This window comes from Linderina pennispora (assembly GCF_002104995.1).
Source record: "Linderina pennispora strain ATCC 12442 chromosome Unknown DL89scaffold_1, whole genome shotgun sequence".
In the NCBI taxonomy this organism is placed as follows: Eukaryota; Fungi; Kickxellomycota; class Kickxellomycetes; order Kickxellales; family Kickxellaceae; genus Linderina; species Linderina pennispora.
In genome coordinates, this window is record NW_024468249.1 from 2,103,500 (window position 1) to 2,122,321 (window position 18,822).

At 46.9% G+C, this 18,822-nt stretch overlaps 4 protein-coding genes across 4 annotated transcripts; 2 read left to right on the forward strand and 2 right to left on the reverse strand.

The window, feature by feature from the left end:
• Positions 1–119: 119 nt before the first annotated feature.
• On the forward strand, positions 120–1,310 carry DL89DRAFT_17166 (uncharacterized protein). Its single transcript, XM_040883790.1, has 3 exons — positions 120–269; positions 393–465; positions 654–1,310. Exons 2-3 carry the CDS (start codon positions 435–437, stop codon positions 1,166–1,168), a joined length of 546 nt encoding a protein of 181 aa, XP_040747700.1. The 5' UTR covers positions 120–269; positions 393–434; the 3' UTR covers positions 1,169–1,310.
• An 11,481-nt stretch (positions 1,311–12,791) lies between these two features.
• Positions 12,792–13,199, reverse strand: DL89DRAFT_210565 (deoxyuridine 5'-triphosphate nucleotidohydrolase; the record flags this gene model as incomplete). Its single annotated transcript, XM_040884188.1, has 1 exon — positions 12,792–13,199. A coding segment is annotated over one exon (408 nt), but the record flags the coding sequence as incomplete, so codon positions are not given.
• A 1,170-nt stretch (positions 13,200–14,369) lies between these two features.
• On the forward strand, positions 14,370–15,362 carry DL89DRAFT_300656 (uncharacterized protein). The gene has a single exon (XM_040890827.1). The coding sequence runs from the start codon at positions 14,611–14,613 to the stop codon at positions 15,235–15,237; it is 627 nt and encodes a 208-aa protein (XP_040747702.1). The 5' UTR covers positions 14,370–14,610; the 3' UTR covers positions 15,238–15,362.
• Positions 15,363–15,487: 125 nt separating this feature from the next.
• DL89DRAFT_254328 (uncharacterized protein) lies at positions 15,488–16,483 on the reverse strand (the record flags this gene model as incomplete). The annotated part of the gene is made up of 1 exon (XM_040885265.1): positions 15,488–16,483. One exon carries the CDS (start codon positions 16,481–16,483, stop codon positions 15,488–15,490), a length of 996 nt encoding a protein of 331 aa, XP_040747703.1.
• Positions 16,484–18,822: the final 2,339 nt, after the last annotated feature.

The following is an 18,822-nucleotide window of genomic DNA, read 5'->3' on the forward strand; positions in this document are numbered from 1 at the left end:
CTGAAACAAACATTCTCACTGCTAAAAATTCCCATCACTGATATCAGCTGACTGGGCATGTGCTTGCTTGCACCCCGCGGATGTTATAAATAGTGCCAGGTTGGAGGCTCTCTTCTCTCTCCTCACCCCCTCAGCATCCCTCTTCGCACACTACTCGTTTTTCCCTCTCGAAGAACTGCTGCTGCTGCTGCTCGTCCAATGTCATTGCGCGCAAGGCTTTCTGTGCTAGCCAGCGTCTGCTTCTCTTTGTTGGCTAGCTGACAGCTAAAGTGGTGAGATGGCCGTGTCGTCCCGCTTGCTCTGTTTTGCGCACTAACCTTGCCCACTGTCTTTGTGGCCTCTCCGATGCGTTGCATTCCGTCTGCGTGTTTCTGCCCAAAAGCATGTTGTAGCAGTGTAGGGGATAACATCCGTCGTATCCGCCTGCAGTTGTCATGGGCTCCCCGTTGCGGGCCACAAGCTTTTGCCCTTCGACACTGGTAAACCAAGTGCTTTAAGGGGGGGCTGTTCAGGCTGCCAAGCATCGGCCCTGTGTGTGAATAGTGTCTGCCTTTTGTCGACTGGTGTTTTCGGGATCCCTTCCCTCGCCTTAGGCATCTCTCGTGCTTGGATTTTTTTCTTTCGTGCCTGTCAAGCTACGGTTCTTGCGCCCTCCCTTCGTCTATTGTCGACTTCAAGCCATGCATCTCGATTGATATCGCTCGTGCTTCCCGCAACCCAAGCGCCTCGTTTTGTTTCCGCTAGCCATTTTTTGCCTGTGCTTCGCCACGTTGATAGGGGAGCTAGGGATGAGCGTGCCCGCCGCCTCCAAGCGTTATCTACATTGCTCAAGGATCCAAACCTCCCGCTGCCTGCTTTCTCTGGCTGGCTTCGTCCATGCGTACCCTTTCTCTCTCTTTGCATTCCTGTTATTTCTCTCAATGTCGTGCGACCTCGTTGTCTCGCTGCTTTTTTTTACCTTATTTTATTATTCTCGAACCCTTTCTCTTCTTTGCTACACCATTCGCCTAATTTTTGCTTCACTGCTTTCGTTACATTTTCGGTCCAGATCGATCTTCTCCCCTCGCCGGCACCGGCCGTTTCGACATGTGGTCATGATCAGCGAACGGAGACGGCACATCAGCTTTCGGCACATCTTGGCTACCTTCCCCCTCCAGGAAAGACATGATGAGTGTTTGTTGAAATGTGTTTGTGGATGCCTACCATTTTTGCTATCCTGTAGCCACCGGGAGTCACTCCCCTTTGCACCGCGTTTCCATGCTATGTTTCTGCATAGGATAGTTGTGTGGAGTGCTTTGTAGCACCCTGCGTGTGTTCTCTACTATAGTACAAGAGATCGCTTTTTGGGTACAAGCTGCACGATTGTTGCTCTTCGGTTAAATGCTGCGGCGATGTTTAGAAGGAGTATACAGAAAGACAGCGCACTGCGCGAAGGTTAAGTGGCGACGGTGATGTCAGCTAGGGTGCAAGTTGGACAGGCGATATATTTAGCATTGGCGATGTGGTTGTTACATGTACAGAGCATGTGTGGAGTAGTATATAGGATTTTGTATTTTTATGTCTTTGCTCGCGTTTTGGACGGCTCTCGACAGTTGGCCGGCACCAGTCAAATTGGACAGGCAACTCGCGCTTCGATGCTTCCTCGCAGCTTTGCGGCTCGACCAAGATTCGCACGGCGGTTCAAGCACACTCGCTACCAGGACAAGTCCTGCGGCTCGTCGCTCGCTTGCTCGTTGGAATCACCGCGGTTAACGGTCGTCATTGAGCAGTCAGAATATGATCGCCTTGCTGCTCGGCACGGTTCGGTTTCGGCACGACGCCACAAGCCTCTCAGCGTCATCATCAAGCCCCAAGGCATTCCAAGGACTTCTTTTTCCGTGTCTGACACTTATTGCTGACACATCATCTTGGAGCTCAAGCTTTCAGCTCTTCTGTATTTTTCTGTGTATGCTTACGTTTTTTTTACAGGCATGTGGGAAGGACGGGTGGTGGGATGGTGGGCACAACAACTTTCAAACAACTCTTCAATAATATCAACCCTTCTTCCAAATCAAAACCATTCAATTCATCATAGCAGCACTTCCTGTTGGTAACGATTACGGATAATGGCAATTACTAGAATTACCCCACCCGCGATGCGAGCTCGGCTGCTAGTCAGCATGGGTTGACACGTCGATAAGAGCATCACGGCGAACCGGTCATTTGAACGTGTCGGATGGTTGTTGGTGCAATGTCGATCATGGACATCTCCTGTCTTGATGGCTTGCTCTGCGTAGGCGCTTCAGCGCTGGCTCGCTGCTGCTAGCAGCAGAATCGCCTGCTGCTGCACGCCTCTTGTGCAGGTTCTTTGTTGCAGGGGTGGTGCCAGAAGTATTGGCAGCAATGGCTGTAAAGCGATGGAACCGTTCAGGAATACTGCCTGAATCACAGAGTGACTGGAAAATGAGCCTGAAGTTTAGAACTGCTGCGAGGTCGCGGTTCAAGAGCCGAGACGAATAGGCTCGCCTGTATTGTGCCATGGCCCGCTTACATGACTCGCTTGTACAGCGGAGAAGGCCATGGCACTTCACAGTTGGGTTCTTCGATCTCTGGTAGGGCTGCGGGTTGGGAACATGCCGGAATGTCTGCAGCGACTTTTCGCAGCAGAACGGGCATATCGACAATGTCCGGAATTCGTCGATCAGATAGACCTCAAAGCCATGGTGTTTGAACTTGTCGCGCCATCCCTTGCCACGAATCGGCGCATGGTGTCGGGCCATCGGCGCACTCCAATTGCCCATGATCAGCACTGGGTCTGGACCGAACTTGCTCCGGAGTTTCGCGGCAAGCCTGTGGTCTGCACGGGCCTGGTTCATGAATGAATCAAGGCGCAGCTTGCGGTGAAGCGGGTACACCTTGGGACTGGTACTGACACCTGGATGGGCCTTCCAGCGCCTTTGGTGCTGCTTGTTTGACTTAGTGAGTTGCTGCTCTGGTAACCTTCGCGCTGTCATCGTGTTGGCATAAAACGGTGCTAGGACACACCGCACAGATGCACGGGTAGCAACGTAGGCACGGAATTTTGCTGGGCTAAGGGTCCGGCAGCAGTGCTTGGAAAGCTCTGCCTCTGCTCTGCGGACAGCATCTTCTGGGACTTGATCCTTTGTATCCCAACGAATCCTGTCATAGTGGCGCAGCTTGAGCTCCTTGTTGCGCTGCTGCCGTGTGTAGCGGTAGAGCATTTTTTCACCCTCTTTCCCATTGCTGCTATTTTCGTGCATCATGTATAGCAAATCGCCCCGACCTGGATCGATGAATACACAGCGGCCTTTCAGATTCTGCAGCTCTGGCTGTGGGATCTGGTGGATATAGCGACAGTCAGCTATAGTACTGCCTCCCACAGCATCACCTCCTGCAACATCGCCTGTAGCATCGCCTGTAGCATCGCCTCCCACAGCATCGCCTGTAGCATCGCCTCCCACAGAATTGCCTCCCGCAGCATCGCCTCCCGCAGCATCGCCTCCTGCACCATCAGCATCTACTGCACCATCAGCCTTGGATATCTTGTCTTGTAACAGAATGCATATCGTTACACCATCTGTTGTCGCCATTCCGTGGAATTTTCTATCACCATGCGCCTTAAATGGCTTTGATGTTAGATCTGCGACCCGGCCCCACACATCCCACACAGGTTGTGTGATCCCTTGGACCGGGTCGTGTGCACAGACTGGGGGTGCTGATGCATATGCATTGTTAAGTGCTGCAACAGTGTCTGCTGCTGCTGCCGATGCAGCAGCAAGTGAATCAGCCGCTACTGCTGCAGTTGCTGCAGTGGCCTCTGTTGCATCCGATGGCATCTTCGCTGCTTCGCGTGCAGCCTTCTTGGCCAATTTTTCGCCCTTTTCTGCTGCTTTCCTTGCCTCTGTTGCTGCCCTCTTTGCTGCGTTGATCTTGGTAACCTCCTCACGTGTTTTCGAAACAAACACCTGCTTGATTATTTGCTTGTCCAAACGCACATGGCCTGGGATCCATGATGTCCGCAGAGGCAAGCATTGGGGAGGAGACTTGCTAAGCTGCTCATTCTCGATAAGCTGGCATAGGCGAATGTATGCACGCAGATGCTTAAGTGGATTTACCTTGGCATCATAGTATCGGCTGTCTTTGGTGAATCTGTACTTGGCATCATAGGCATTGAGGACTGGTGCCAGCTTGTTGTAGATTGCAAGCATCGGTGGGGTGAGCACACTGAGATCAGGGTGCCTAGAGGCAACTGCCTGGCGGAGCTTCTGTGCAGGTGTATAAATACACATTTGACATGCATTATTGAACTCAGCCTTAGACACATTGCCCATTGTACTGCGCAGTGTGTTTTTGCGGCAGCAAATATCAATCAATTTGGCCAGAATCCGCTGTAGGCAAGTGCCATAGTGCAACACAATGTTGTTCTTGTATGTTGTCATCAGCTCGGTATCCACGTATGTCGCTACCTGATTCATTTCGCGTACGCCATGTAGCTCAATATCGCCATTATGCAATAGATAATCATAAATGTGATATCTAACTACATCACTGAAATCGGCGGTTAACAGTTCTGACCTGTCCTTCCGGTTAACGAAATCCTCGGCAGATATGACAGTCTTTGCCTTCAAGTTGCGATAAATGAATAAATAAATAAAACGAAAAAACCCCTTTTTCACAAATGTTGCTGGGTCAAAGGCATCATCGTAAGCTAGCTGATGGAGTAGTATCCATCATGCAAGCATGTATGTATGCTCTTTGATGATATTGACACTATGTACAAATTGCTCTAGGTGGGGCAACATAGAATCACGGAAGCCAATACCACCAAGCGATGTCTTTATGACAGTAGTGCTGCGGGTAATATTCATTTGAGAAATTCAATAGGCAAAGTAAGAAGAGAAATGATGCTGTTCAGTTTTGCTTTATTGCGTATGCATAGCATTAAGAACTTTTTATTAAAAATTATCTGGCTTGCATGGTTCTTGAGGCCTTTAGCACTCATACAGTCTCTTGAATCAGTCTATACAGACTGGATCCATTGTGACCCAAATACTACCGCTTACGCATGTTCATAAGACAAATTAATTTATAAAATAAACCCACAAATATTGCATGACCGCTAGAAGAGCTATATGGCCCTATTCAATAGGTGCTCATAAATAACTATCCTAAGAGTGTTGCGCAGCCGGTGATGACCACCATGATGATGCTATGGAAATTATCAGGCCGACCGACAATGAGAGCAGCTCTTGCGCTGAACCAATGGAGATATCCAGTGGAGACCTGTGACCACTACAATAACAACTCGTCACCCTGGTTTCACCGATGAGGTCAGATGCCGCACAAGATCAAAAGGAGTTTACAGAGCAAGTCACTCGAACCTGTGTTGAAGCTTAAGAGTTTTATTTTCTTTTTAACCAATTAAATAATTTCTAGCGGACGGTCGGACACTTTTTGGACTATAAAATCTTATATAAAGGTAACTAGCAGTCTCATGCTTGCGATGCAAGCGCACCTCTATGTGTGCCAAACGCTGTTTGTCACACATTTCGGTGGAGACTGCTAGCGCCTGCAGCGGGCTGAATACATAAATACAAATTTGTTTTTGAATATAATAGGTTTTAATATAAAATATTTAATAATTTTAATACTAATAATAGTATATGGTAGAAATTAGTATTAGCTAATAAAAATATATTTAATATAAAGATAAAATTAAACTAAGAAAATATCTCCTTATAGACTATGTTTTTAGTCTTAGGTTCACTATCAGGATAATGTGTAGCTGACCCTAACATTATCTTGAGATTACTAAATGATTGTATGCGAGAAAGTGCCACATAGAGTTGGCCATGAGTAAAGATGGGTGATGGAAGATAAAGCCCAACTCGTTCCATTGTTTGACCTTGGGCCTTATTTATAGTCATTGAGAAGGCAAGGCGGATTGGGAACTGGCATCGGCGTAGAACAAATGGTAATTGCTGGTGCTTAGTTGTTAATATCATTTGGGGTATAAATACCCTGGTACCATAAGCAGCACCAGTTATAATTTCAGCATCAATCACATGGGGCTGTAATCTATGGCATATAAGTCGTGTGCCATTACATAGACCATGGGCAGAATCCAGGTTACGTAGGAGTATGATTGGTGCCCCTACTTTGAGGCGGAGGTGATGAGGTGGTAGGGTTCCACCAACATCTAGTGAATTAAGAAATTCAACTGGGAACAGCTGCTGGGTCTCTGTAGTTGCACCATCAGTATCTGCAATTGAGTCAGCGCTATAGTAGTTAATGATAGTGCCTGGTAGATGGTCAATGATCTTGTTATTTAGATCATTCACTGAGGCATTAGTTGGTGATAGGATGCTACGATTGACCATATAGTTGGCTTGATTATATTGATATGCTAAATTAGTATAAATTGCATTGATCAATAGCTCAACATTATCTGAGGGTATTACAGTACCCACAGGTAATTGAATTTGGTCATATTCATCGCTGGGTAACCTTCCTTCCCCAACTTGAAGTAGCCAGTCAGCAAATTGGATAGCTGTACAATCCTGGGCATCAGCCCTAAGTAAAATCTTATATAAAGGTAAAGATGGTTCCGGATTCGTTTTTACCAGTGCTTTTAAGAAATGTGTGTCACCTTCAGATCTAAATCCATCGACCAAAAGAGAACACTGTTTTAGGTGTTCAGAGCAAGTAATGCATACTCGTTTTGAGGCTCAAAAAACGCGAGTCCTTTCAAGCAATCAGAAACGTTCTAGCGGAGGGTCGGACGACGCTTTTGGACTGTGAAATTATGCATAGCAGAGAGATAAGGATTTTGTGTCAGGGGGTCATTCCTGGACTTGTAAATTTTAGTTATTTGCAATTTTGTTAGATAGATATTTGAATAATCGTTTTCAGAACTATTTTTGCTACTAATTATTTTTTCTATAGTTTATTATTTGTTATTGTGTCCAGAATGTTTTTGTGTGTATAATTGATTTTAAAAATACAAATATTTTTTTTGCCATTTCACCCAAACCGCCATCGGCATCTTGGAAAAGTTTCAGTGAACATAATTTCCTTGTGGTTGCTTAGCCACATCTATTGAGATATTGACTTTTGTTGCCCAATGATAATTAACCCCAAATATGCAAAGTTTTTCTTTCTGGTTGAAATTATGTTCACTGAAACTTTTCCAAGATGCCGATGGCGGTTTGGGTGAAATTTTTATTTCACTGAAATTGCTAATAGTTCCAGCATGCATAAATAGTTAATGGGCAGATAAGTGTCTCTGTATAACCCCCTTATTGAAGATATTTCTATCATTAAGTAAAGTTTGTAAAAAATTCCTATTTTAAAAGTTGCTTATGACATGTCTACATAGAAGTTCATTGACTCATCAATTTTAGCTTGAATCAGTCTATCTTGTAGTTCTCTCATTGAAGCTTCTAGTTCTACTTTTTGTGGTAAAGTACTTCCAACTTCAGCATGAGTTGATCTCTCCTGGTTGTTGCTTGGGTAGTCAAAGTTAGATAGAACCCAAAGTGTGTGGTGATGTTCAATAGGAACTTTACTAGCTGCTAGGATCTTCTTCATATTGTAGAGTAAGCAACAGAGTTTAAACTGCACATTGTACACAGTTGTGTTTCTAATTCTTACAACTTCTCTATTTGATAGTCTCTTAAATGTGTTACCTAGTTCTCCAAATGTGCTCTCAACCATTGATCTAAATGACCCAAGTTTGCTATTATATTCTAACTCTGCCTCACTTAAGTTGGTTCCTCTTGGCTTTCTAACTGGTAAGCAAAAGTTATGCATTCCAAAATTCTCAATCTCTTCTGCTTCTGTTAACTCCTCCAGAATACTTTGAGGATAACCACCATCTAAAACAACACAATCTACTGGAGAGATGTATTTCAATAGTGACATGTTCTTAATCATCTTAGAATCTGGGTAGTCTTTACACTCCTCAGTTGGTGAAACAAGGACAACCATTCCATTCAAATCAATGCAAACTTGTGTTCTATATCCTGACTTCTTCAACTTGAAGGAATAAAGATTTGGTTTGTATGCACCATTATGTAGTGCTCGTGAGTCATGTCCATCTAACATAAGAGTAATATGCTTAAACCCTTGTGGATTCTGAATCTTTGCTGAGATCACTCTTAGTTCTGGAGTAGAGAACATTGTGTGTAAGTAGTGTGAAAGCTTCTTGTTCAACTCACTTAACTCTGAGAGATAGAACATATTATGAATTACCTGATAGCTGCTCTTAGGAATAAACCTCTCCATCTCATTGATTGATAGCCCAGCAACTAACTGGTATAAAATCAAGAGTCCTTTCTCAACATTTCTGTAAGGACATGGATACTGCTTTCCACCAAATAGAACATTTAGGAAGAAGAACACAGGGATCATTCCAAGTTGCTTCACAAGTGTACCTTTGATGAGCTTTATTTCTTTCACTTCATGAGCTTCACTCCTATAGTACTTCTGTTGTTTATGTACTAACCAATCTTCATCAAGAAATCTCCACTTTGTTGTGTAGAGCACATTCCACTCCTTCTCTCTTAATTCTTGTAATTGATTGTCCATCTGTGTGAGGTAGTCATAAATAAAAATTTCAACTTTTATCAATTTTAGAAAATGGGATCATTCCAAAACTTCTTCAAGCAACACTTAGCTGAGATGTGTGAGGAAGAAAGAGATATGCTTACTCTGCTACTTATTCATGACTTTGATATGAGTGATGACTTAGCAATACAAGTGCGTAATTGGATCCAACATATTGCTACTGATTGTGAGGTAAGGGTTGAACATGTGTATGATGTTTGTCAAACTTTCCATAGAGATATGGAGAGAATGGTTGCATATACTATGTTTTAAAATGGCTGCTACTCAACTGTGATTGTTCTATATCCCACACTTACAGCTCTTAGATATATTTGTTGCTTTGATTCTCCTAACTGTTGAGAAATTGCTTTTCCAATAGAACTGTCAGCTGGTGTCCTAATAAGAGTTGGCTGTTTATCTCTCCCTTTAATATGAATATCAACATAGAAGTATGAATGTCCTCTGAAAGTATGGAGTGCATAATGTGTAACTATAAATTCATCATCTAACTGAAGAACATTGTAAGCAACTCTATACAGTGATGGTTTCAGATCTGTATTCTCTTTGATAAATATATGTCTAGTTTCATCAAGTGTGATATTGTCTATTGCTGTTGTTAATGCATTGATGTTTTCCTCTTTTGCAGAATAATCAACCTCTGATATTTCTGATAAACATATCTTACTCTTTGCTTGCTTACTATCTATCCAACCAATATGCATTCCTTTGTAGTTAACTAATCCCATCTCTTCAAAAGTGTGATACTGCTTAGTTGTAGGATAAGTTGACCAGAAGGAGTTTCTCTGACTTGGAACAATAGTTATATTCTCATCAACTCTTCTAAGAACTTTTTCTGTTTCAAGACCACTCTCAAGTGAATCATATATTTGATAAAGTGTAGGTCTATTGTTGAATGAGAGATTAGCAACAACTACCATTGGATCATCATTCTTGTTTAGCTTCTTAATAATTCCTTGCTTCTTTGATGTGATAGAGTTAAACCAATGACAATATGCTAGAGTATGCTGTTGTCTCACATAAATACAAACAGTATAACAACTACTAACTTTATCAACAAGTGCCATCCACTGCTTTTCATAAGAAGTTGCAAATGTTCTGCATTTATTCATAAACTGAACTGTGTTAAGAAGCAAGCTGCTATTCCATTCAAATGTTTGCATCTGAGAAGAATGTACAGTTAGTTCTATCCTAGTCAAACCAGAGTTTCTACAAGCATACAATGTTTCTCCAAAGTTGTGCAAAGTTGGCATTATAAATTCAGAAAGTTTTGAACTAAGAGGATTACGAACTTCACCACTCTCAAGAAGCTGAATAAACTTGTTGTAAATTTTGTTCTTAACTTTAACATCTCCTTTCTTTGTAAACCAGCTAATGCAGTTAGAGCCAGACTTGCGTAAATCATCTACAACATCTTTCTTTTCAACTCCTCTTTCTAAAAGGTATTTATAGATAATATTTCTAGATGAGATATTCATACAATCCATTGTGATGTCATAATTTTGTAGATATATTTTGTAATCAGCCATAGCAGCAAACTTCACTGTTAACAAAGAACTAGCTATTGCAATATTTGGGGTAGATACTTTGTAAATAGCAACTGGACCATATTTTTCACTAATCTTACTTCTAACATACTTATAACCAAAACCTTCTCCAAATACTTTATGCAATCTAACACTAGCTGACTTCTGCTTCACCTTTATATCTGATTCACTGCATTTCTCAACAACAACCTCAACAATGAATGAGTCAACAAATATTTCAGAAGAATGCTCAAATCCAAGTTGCTCTATACCTCTAGCAGTATACCTAGCATCAGCGACATCAGGCATATTTCTTCTTTCTGATAACACTCTTGATAGTAATGCTCTTAGTTCACTCTGGAAGGGGGTCATTCCTGGACTTGTAAATTTTAGTTATTTGCAATTTTGTTAGATAGATATTTGAATAATCGTTTTCAGAACTATTTTTTGCTACTAATTATTTTTTCTATAGTTATTATTTGTTATTGTGTCCAGAATGTTTTTGTGTGTATAATTGATTTTAAAAATACAAATATTTTTTTTGCCATTTCACCCAAACCGCCATCGGCATCTTGGAAAAGTTTCAGTGAACATAATTTCAACCAGAAAGAAAAACTTTGCATATTTGGGGTTAATTATCATTGGGCAACAAAAGTCAATATCTCAATAGATGTGGCTAAGCAACCACAAGGAAATTATGTTCACTGAAACTTTTCCAAGATGCCGATGGCGGTTTGGGTGAAATTTTTATTTCACTGAAATTGCTAATAGTTCCAGCATGCATAAATAGTTAATGGGCAGATAAGTGTCTCTGTATAACCCCCTCAGGCATTGCTTGATCTTTTGGTGTTTTGAGGGCTATTCCATATATTAGAGCGAAAAGGTATACAATTACAGCATCCAGTTTTCATCTAGCAGACTGTGAGTAATATGCGGAAATATAGTGGTCAATGAGAATATATTCGGAGGAAAACGTCCCGGGGCGTGAGCCAGGGACCAGAGACGAGTGGGCTACTTGGCCTTATTTATGGACCTGCCGAGTGGCTGTGCTGCGACCCGCTTGCCACCAGTATGACCTTTTCGGGTAGCATTTCTCCCCTTGTACCCAGCAGCGGACTCTCGCCCGCTAAGATACTCGTGTAGCACCTCTTGTGCATTGACCAGTTCGGATTCGGCCAGCCATTCGTCGTACTCTGGTCCCTGTCCTTTCCAGCGGATTAGATACAGTGACTCCCCCTCGTGAGGGCAGCAGTGGTCCAAGATCGCCTCGACTTCAAACTCTAACTCGCCCCCTACGACTAGCGGGTTTGGCGTCGACGGTCCCCCTTCGCGCCTATAGCGAACCGATTCCACCGCAGGCTTTAAGAATGCCACCGAAATGACTGGGTGGATCCTGATGTCGCTTGGCAAATCTAACCGGTAGGCATTCTTACCAATGGCTTCCATTACTACATATGGACCATGCCAACGGGGTAGTAAGGACTTGTTAACATTGGGCATAAGCCGTGTTGGGGCTGTCAGCTTTGAAGAGAGCATTACTTTGTCTCCCCTTGCGAATACAAGCTCGTCTCGACGCTTGTCATGCTGGTGTTTCATTGCAGCCTGGGCCTTTTCGATGCTTTCTTTGATTGCCTCACGCATGAGTCGAAGGTGTTTGGCACGAGAGGAAGCGAGGGGGTTGTAGTCGGATGGGGCGTCACCAGGAAGTGTCAAGAATGCGGGTTGTCTGGGTTCATAGCCGTAGTTGGCGTAGAATGGCGAAGTCTTTGTAGCTGAGTGTAGGCTGCTGTTGATGGCGAATTCTGCGTCGGTGAGTAGCTTACTCCAGTTGTTGCCTACATCATGGATAAATGCCCGTAACATCGCTTCGAGTGTTTTGTTTGTCACCTCTGTCTGGCCGTCCGTCTGGGGGTGGTGGGCTGTGCTCATTCGGAGTTTCGTGCCTGTGAGTTTGGCTAGGGAACGCCAGAACGCTGATGTGAATCTGGGGTCGCGATCTGAGATGATTGAGCGTGGGTATCCGTGTAAGCGATATACTTGGTCATAGAATAACTGGGCAGTTTCCTCGGCCGTGACAGAATTAGTTGTAGGGATGAAGTGCACCATTTTTGTCAGCCTATCAACGACCACGAGAATTGCTGAATATCTCCCCTCCGATAGTGGCAATTTGGTTATGAAGTCCATCGCAACGCCCTCCCATGGTTGGCTGTCAGGGGGGATTGGCTGTAGGAGGCCAGACTTATGAGCATGGCCCTTAATTTCGGCACATTGTGGGCAGCTGGCAACGAATTCTCTAACGTCTAAGAACATCCCGCTCCAATAAAAGAATTTGCGCAGTTTGTCGTAGGTCTTCTCGACGGCAAGGTGCATACCTACACGGGACTCGTGGAACTCCTCAAGTAGCTGGCGCCTGATCTTCTTCCGCCCCACGCATAAGCGCGAATTCTTGTACAAATAACCGTCGGCGATATGGAATTTGGTAAGTGTAGATGTCGCTGATGATGCATGCTTCGTCTTGCCACTCAAGAACTCTGCGATATTGGTAAGGAAGCTATCGCCAATATAGGAGTCCTCTGGCGACTCTAGCAAGTCGGACTTGGCTTCTGAGGTAGCACGGACACGGGTAGGTTCTGGACCTGTACCAGTGGAACCAAACCCATTTGTACCTCTGTCGGTTTTGCCTAGGCTGGAGACCTCAACGATGTTCGGGTGAGCGAAATGGAGTGGGATCAGTTGGGCGATACGGGTGTTTGCATCTACTACATATTTGGTGTCTGTGCTGTTATGTAGTAGGACTGTAACCTCCCCTGTATAGTTGGGATCAATCACACCACCAACTGCGACGACGCCCTTGGCTGCTAGGCTGCTGCGGCTACCAATCTGTAAATATGACCCGAGAGGTGGTCTGCATGCAATGCCTGTTGGGACGCACCCTGTCGATTGGGCACCAATTGTCACCGAGTTTGTGCTGAATATGTCGAATCCTACATCAGAGGCATGGGCTTTTTGGGGGAAACGTGCTTGCGGGTGTAAGCGTTGGACTGCAAGTGTGTCACGGCTAGCCCCTGATCCCTGCGTTGTACTCACTGCCTCACATCTGGAGATATGGAGGTTTTCGAAGCCAGTAATCAGATCGGCAATATCGGTATTGGCTTGTGGACTCGGGGTCTTGAGGACATCTGTACTAGAGATCTTGGCATCACTAGTAACAATGAGCTGCTCCTGGCTGGGTAGGGTATCGTACTGAGGGTCTGGCTCTAATAGCTGGGTCGATGCTTCGAATAGCGGTTTTTGCTCCAGTAGACTTGTGAGGTTCTGGTGTAAGCTGTCGGCATGTGCTTGTAGGCGGCTTTCTTCCTTGTAGTGCGGTGACCGTGACAGTGCATCAGCAACTATATTCGATTCTCCTCAGATGTACTCCACAGTGAAGTCGAACTGGGCTAGAAAATCGAGATGGCGTGCATACATGTCATTGATTGCAGCCTGGATACGCAAGAACTGCAAGGCCCGCTGATCCGTACGGATTGTGAAGTGGATACCATGGAGGTACTGTCGCCATGTCTGCAATGCCCGAATGATTGCTAACATCTCCTTACCATATGTCGCATAGCGTAGTTCACTCTTAGCTAGCTTAGCTGACATGAAGGCTACAGGGTGCCAACCTGAAGCATCCTGCTGCTGTAGAACAGCACCAATAGCGAACCCAGAGGCATCTGTTTCAATGCGCTTAGGCTTGTCGGGGTCATATGGTTGGAGGACTGGCTCTGTGAGAATCGTGGACTTGAGTTCCTGGAATGCTGCTAGTGCTGCTGGCGTCATCACAAACATACCCGTTGGATCCTTGAGTAGATCTGTAAGTGGACGAGTGATTTGGGAGAAGTTACGAATGAAGCGGCGGTAATAGTTTGCTAGCCCATGGAATTGGCGGACCTGTCGGACTGAGGTTGGGACTGGCCAGGACTCGATAGCCTTAAGCTTGTCTGGATGCATCTTGACCTAGTCCTTAGCGATGACATACCCTAGGTAGTCTACCTTCGGCTTGAATAAGCAACACTTGGCCAGTTTGCAGTGCATACAGGCTGTTTGTAGGGACTGGAGCACTGCTTGCAAATGACGCTCATGGTCTGCCTGGTTTCGGCTAAAAATCAGTATGTCGTCAAGGTAAGCGAGGCAGTAGCCTGCGTCGATGTGGGGTGTAAGGACTCCTTGGATCGTTCGCTAAAAAGTTGCTGGGGCATTGCACAGACCGAAAGGCAGTACCTTGAAGTTGAATGTGCCCATACGGGTACGGAACGCTGTCTTGTACTGGTCCTCAGTTGCTATAGGGATCTGGTAATAAGCCTCACGTAAGTCAAGTGTAGAGAAAACAGAGCAACCAAAAATGACATCCAAGAACTCATCTGCACGAGGTAATAAGAAGGAGTCCTTCTCAGTCTGATCGTTGAGTTTAGTGTAGTTTATGCACATCCTCAGCGAGCCATCATGTTTCTTGACGAATAGGACTGGCAAGCCCCAGGGCGAATTGCTGGGCTCGATGTACCCCTTGTCTAGCAGCTCCGCTAGTTGCTTCCTGAGCTCCTCTGTCTCTAATGGCGATAGCGGGTATGGTCTCTGGGATGTCGGCTTCTCATTGGGGGTCAGGATTTGGTGGCGCTCATCTGTATCTAAGATTTGTCGCAGTGTCTCAGCAAAGACCTCTGCAAAGCGGTCAACCAATCCCGCTGCTATTGAAGGCATCATGTTGCTACTACACTGTACGTCGACCTTTCGTGGGAAGATGAGGTACGCCTCTTGGATATGGCCAGCATCGCACTGGTGGCGTAGGGTTCACAGGCTCGAATGTTTGATCAAGCCTTCTCGGGTGTTTGTCAGCGCCCGGGCTGCTGTCACAGTGACTACTTCGCCACCAGCAGCAGTGAATGTCATAGAGTTTGTACGGGCCTCCAGCTTGGCGTCGTGCTGCACAAGCCAGTCCAAGCCTACTAAGATGTCATCCCGGATAGGTGTGACGATGCACACTATGCTCGTAGGCGGCAAGTCCTTGCCAAATCTGGCCCTCAGAGTGACGCTCTGCATGGCTGAGTAGCGCGTGCTGCCATCTGCAAGGCAGATCTCCAGTGGTGTAGTCAACTGTTGGGTCTTCAGCCCCAGGTTGTCTACAACAGCCTGTGCCAGGAGTGTGCCAGTCGAGCCTGTGTCTATGACTGCCTGGACAACGTGGCGTCCTAAGTCAACAGGGAAGGTCATACTGTCGGTAGCTTTATCTGTCAGTTTTGTCTTGTTAACAATGACATTCGGTGAAGAGGGAGAGCCTATGACACTACCGGCGTCATGGCTCAGAAGTCTTTTCCCAGTTGCGACTCAGCATCCGAATAGCTGTTGTCAGACTCTGCCGCCCCCTGTGGGAACATCGTCGCCTGTCTTGACTTGGCTTTGGCTTTGGCTTTGGGCATCCCGAGGGCACAGTTAGCCTTGACATGGCCGCGCTTACCACAGAGGATGCAGAGGCCTCTAGCAAGTCGGTCTAGGAACTCCTCATTCGTGCAAAACTCCTTGTAGGGCTCGTAAGGGATAGGCGGTCGTTGGCGCAGTTCGCGTGGTTCCCCCTGGTTACGTTGGGCTGGGCAGCCCTTTGACTGGCGCGTGCCTATAGCACGGATAGTACGACGCCCGAAGACTGTTCTATCTACCATCATGCCTTCTCCTTGGTCATTGCGTGCAGCTGCTATGATGCTTTGCCATGCGGCATGGCGTGATGCGAGCGTCATAGTATGCTCAAGGTCCTTCGGGCTCTTGTCAAGCGTATTGGCACCAATCGGGTCAGGTAGACGGAAGCAATACTCGATGTGTACCCACTCAAGCTTACGATCAATACCTAGGCGGCGAATCACAGCTAGGTACTGGTTGTTGAATGCCTGGATATCTCCATCAAACATGAGGTTGCGGAACTGGAGTGCAGCTTCTACTGAGGTCTTCAGGCCGCCATAGGTAGCCATAATGAAGGACCGGAAGTTAGCCCATGTTGGGTCCGACAGTCCATGGCTACCACGGTAAGTGGTCCAGTCCTCGTGGACAAACTCATCGATAATATGCGGTATGGCTCGGGGCCACAGGGTTTCGGGCAGGGCATTGACGGACATAGCATCCTCAGCGCGAGCTAGCCATTGAGCGGGTGCCTTAGCATTGAGACGGAGTAGTGGGGTGCTGAAAATTGAGTCCTTAACGAGGCGAGCTAGGTTCATTTGCTCACTAACTTGAGCTGGGGATAGGGTGGAGATCGGTTCCACCTTGCACGTGTCGCTGGATTCACCAGCTAGTTTCGAGTGGCTCATATGGAGTAACTTAGTGATGCTACCAAAATAATATGTGGAAATATAGTGGTCAATGAGAATATATTCGGAGGAAAACGTCCTGGGGCGTGAGCCAGGGACCAGAGACGAGTGGGCTACTTGGCCTTATTTATGGACCTGCCGAGTGGCTGTGCTGCGACCCGCTTGCCACTAGTACGACCTTTTTGGGTAGCAGTGAGCGTATACTCATCTAGATTCGCCTCTGCGAGCACCTCATGCTGCAGTGTTGTCGCTGCTGATCTCGATCGAGCGACCTGCCAGTAGTCTCTCACACTTTCTGGGTACGTGGACAAACAAGCTCTGCGTCTGATCAGGTAACTTTGCGCTGTAATCTCCAAGGGGCGACCCGAGTCGGGTCCTGCCACCAGATCCTGGCTAAACCCCAGCACCGTGTGCAACCACCCATCGCCCCTTTCCCCTACAAACCTTAATCCCCCGTCCACCAAACGTCAATCAGGCTCGTGAAAGCCCATTCCAGATCGCTGCCATCTAAAAAAACTTCCGAGCCAACTATAGACAACACACCTAATTAGCGTTTCACGCAACCCCCACCCGCAGTTCCGTTCTCGCCTAAAAGCGTGCTGATGGCAAGAGATAAGACCAAACTGCAATCCACATCCCCCAAGGCTGACTTTCTAGTGTCGCCTTCTGTGACGTGCATTATCCCGCGCAATCAGTGCTCGGGATCGCAGCAGGAATGCCTGCTTGACCACAGCGATTGCCCAAGATAATGCTTTTCCTGGCCAGAACCCGCAGCTGTGCCTCGAATACGCGAACACATGACGCATTATACCCCTTGGGCACCTTATCAGCGCGGCATCAGTATCTGTCCCTCATCGCGCAAGCAGCTTTGGCACTTGTACCGAGCACACACCCACATCGAGCGGCATGAGCACCACTCCGCGGGTGTGCAGCTTAGCGCCTGCCGGAGAATACCCCTGGAATGGAACTCTCCCAGGTGCATAGGGAGTAGCAAGGGGATCACCACGAGGTTTGTAAACGCCCGCATGTGAGGGCCCATTATGACGCTTTGGCTTGTGCCGTCCAGGCGCGGCTGTTTTTGCGATTGTTCCGTCAGGCGCATTTCCAGCAGCGACTAAGGGGGTGTGTCTCTTATCTGGGCCGGTAGGTTGATGAGCCCAGCGATGGGCAGAGATAATGCAAGCGAGTTTTAGTGCATGGGCTTTCTGGTTTACAGAAACTGACGGAAAGTTATTCTGAAGGCTATGAGAAGGAGAGTAAAATGTTCAAAGAGGAAATGCCGGGGATTTTTCTGTCGCGTGAGGAAATTCGCGCCCTGGCTGGTATTTATAGGCAGCGAAAAAGGACAGCATAGGGACAGGCGCACACATCAGGGGCAGGAATTGCCTGGACGGACCTGGAGGAGGCTCTGGGCTCTCGCGCTTGTGCGGCGCTGCGAGCACGAAGTGCCGGTCGGTCTTCACCATATCCACTTGTAGAGTCCCGGAGCTGGCCGGGGAGAGGCATGGGGTGCTGCATTCGGTGCTATATGCCCCTTATCCATCAGAAGTAGTGTCTGGCATATGACTGAACGTCAATGAAGAATGCGTTTTGTCGCCTTTGAGGCCATGATCTCTGGAGATAAGGCGCGTGGACATGCAAACAAAAGCGCCCCTGGGGATTGATGTAGCATTGGTCTATATTCTGCAGAGTCCGGCCAATTGGTGCTCTGCGATCGCTGCGCGATAAAGAGAAAAGAAGAGCGGTCGGGATATCTGCTGTACGCAGGCTCGGAGAGGGATCTACCGGCGCCGTTAATGTGACATCATGACAATTTGCCGCGTTAATGCCCAGCGGACCCGGCCATGGCCCACTGCGCTTTACGGGTTGGGAGTGGGCCTTTTGATTCCGGGGCCTTCCGAGTCGCGCTGGAGAGCCGGCTACTAGGCCCCCATTGGTTCCGGTCCTCGCATCTCGGAGCCCATCGGCATTTGAGCCACAGCAGTTTGCCGCTGCGGGTGCGCCGCAGTCTCGCGGGGGAGATGCGGCAAGAGTGCCCAGCAGCAAGAGGGAATCCGGGAGTATAGCGTCAGCGCATAGCGGTGCCTAGCCATCATTGCGCGCTGATGCACATGCTGCACGCTACCTATCGCATGCAGCACAAACCAGCGTTCCGAGTTTCTGCTAGCGCACGCACCAAGGGGAATTTAGCCCTTGCCGCCGCATCATGGCTGGCAGCAGAGCGAGCCAGACCCTCAGGCCATTGTAAACACGCCGAATGCCCGGTCCAGCCGGCCCCCAATATGAGCAAACCGCACGAGCTGCTACTCTGACATGGCGGCCTCGCTCAGGGGTGGGGT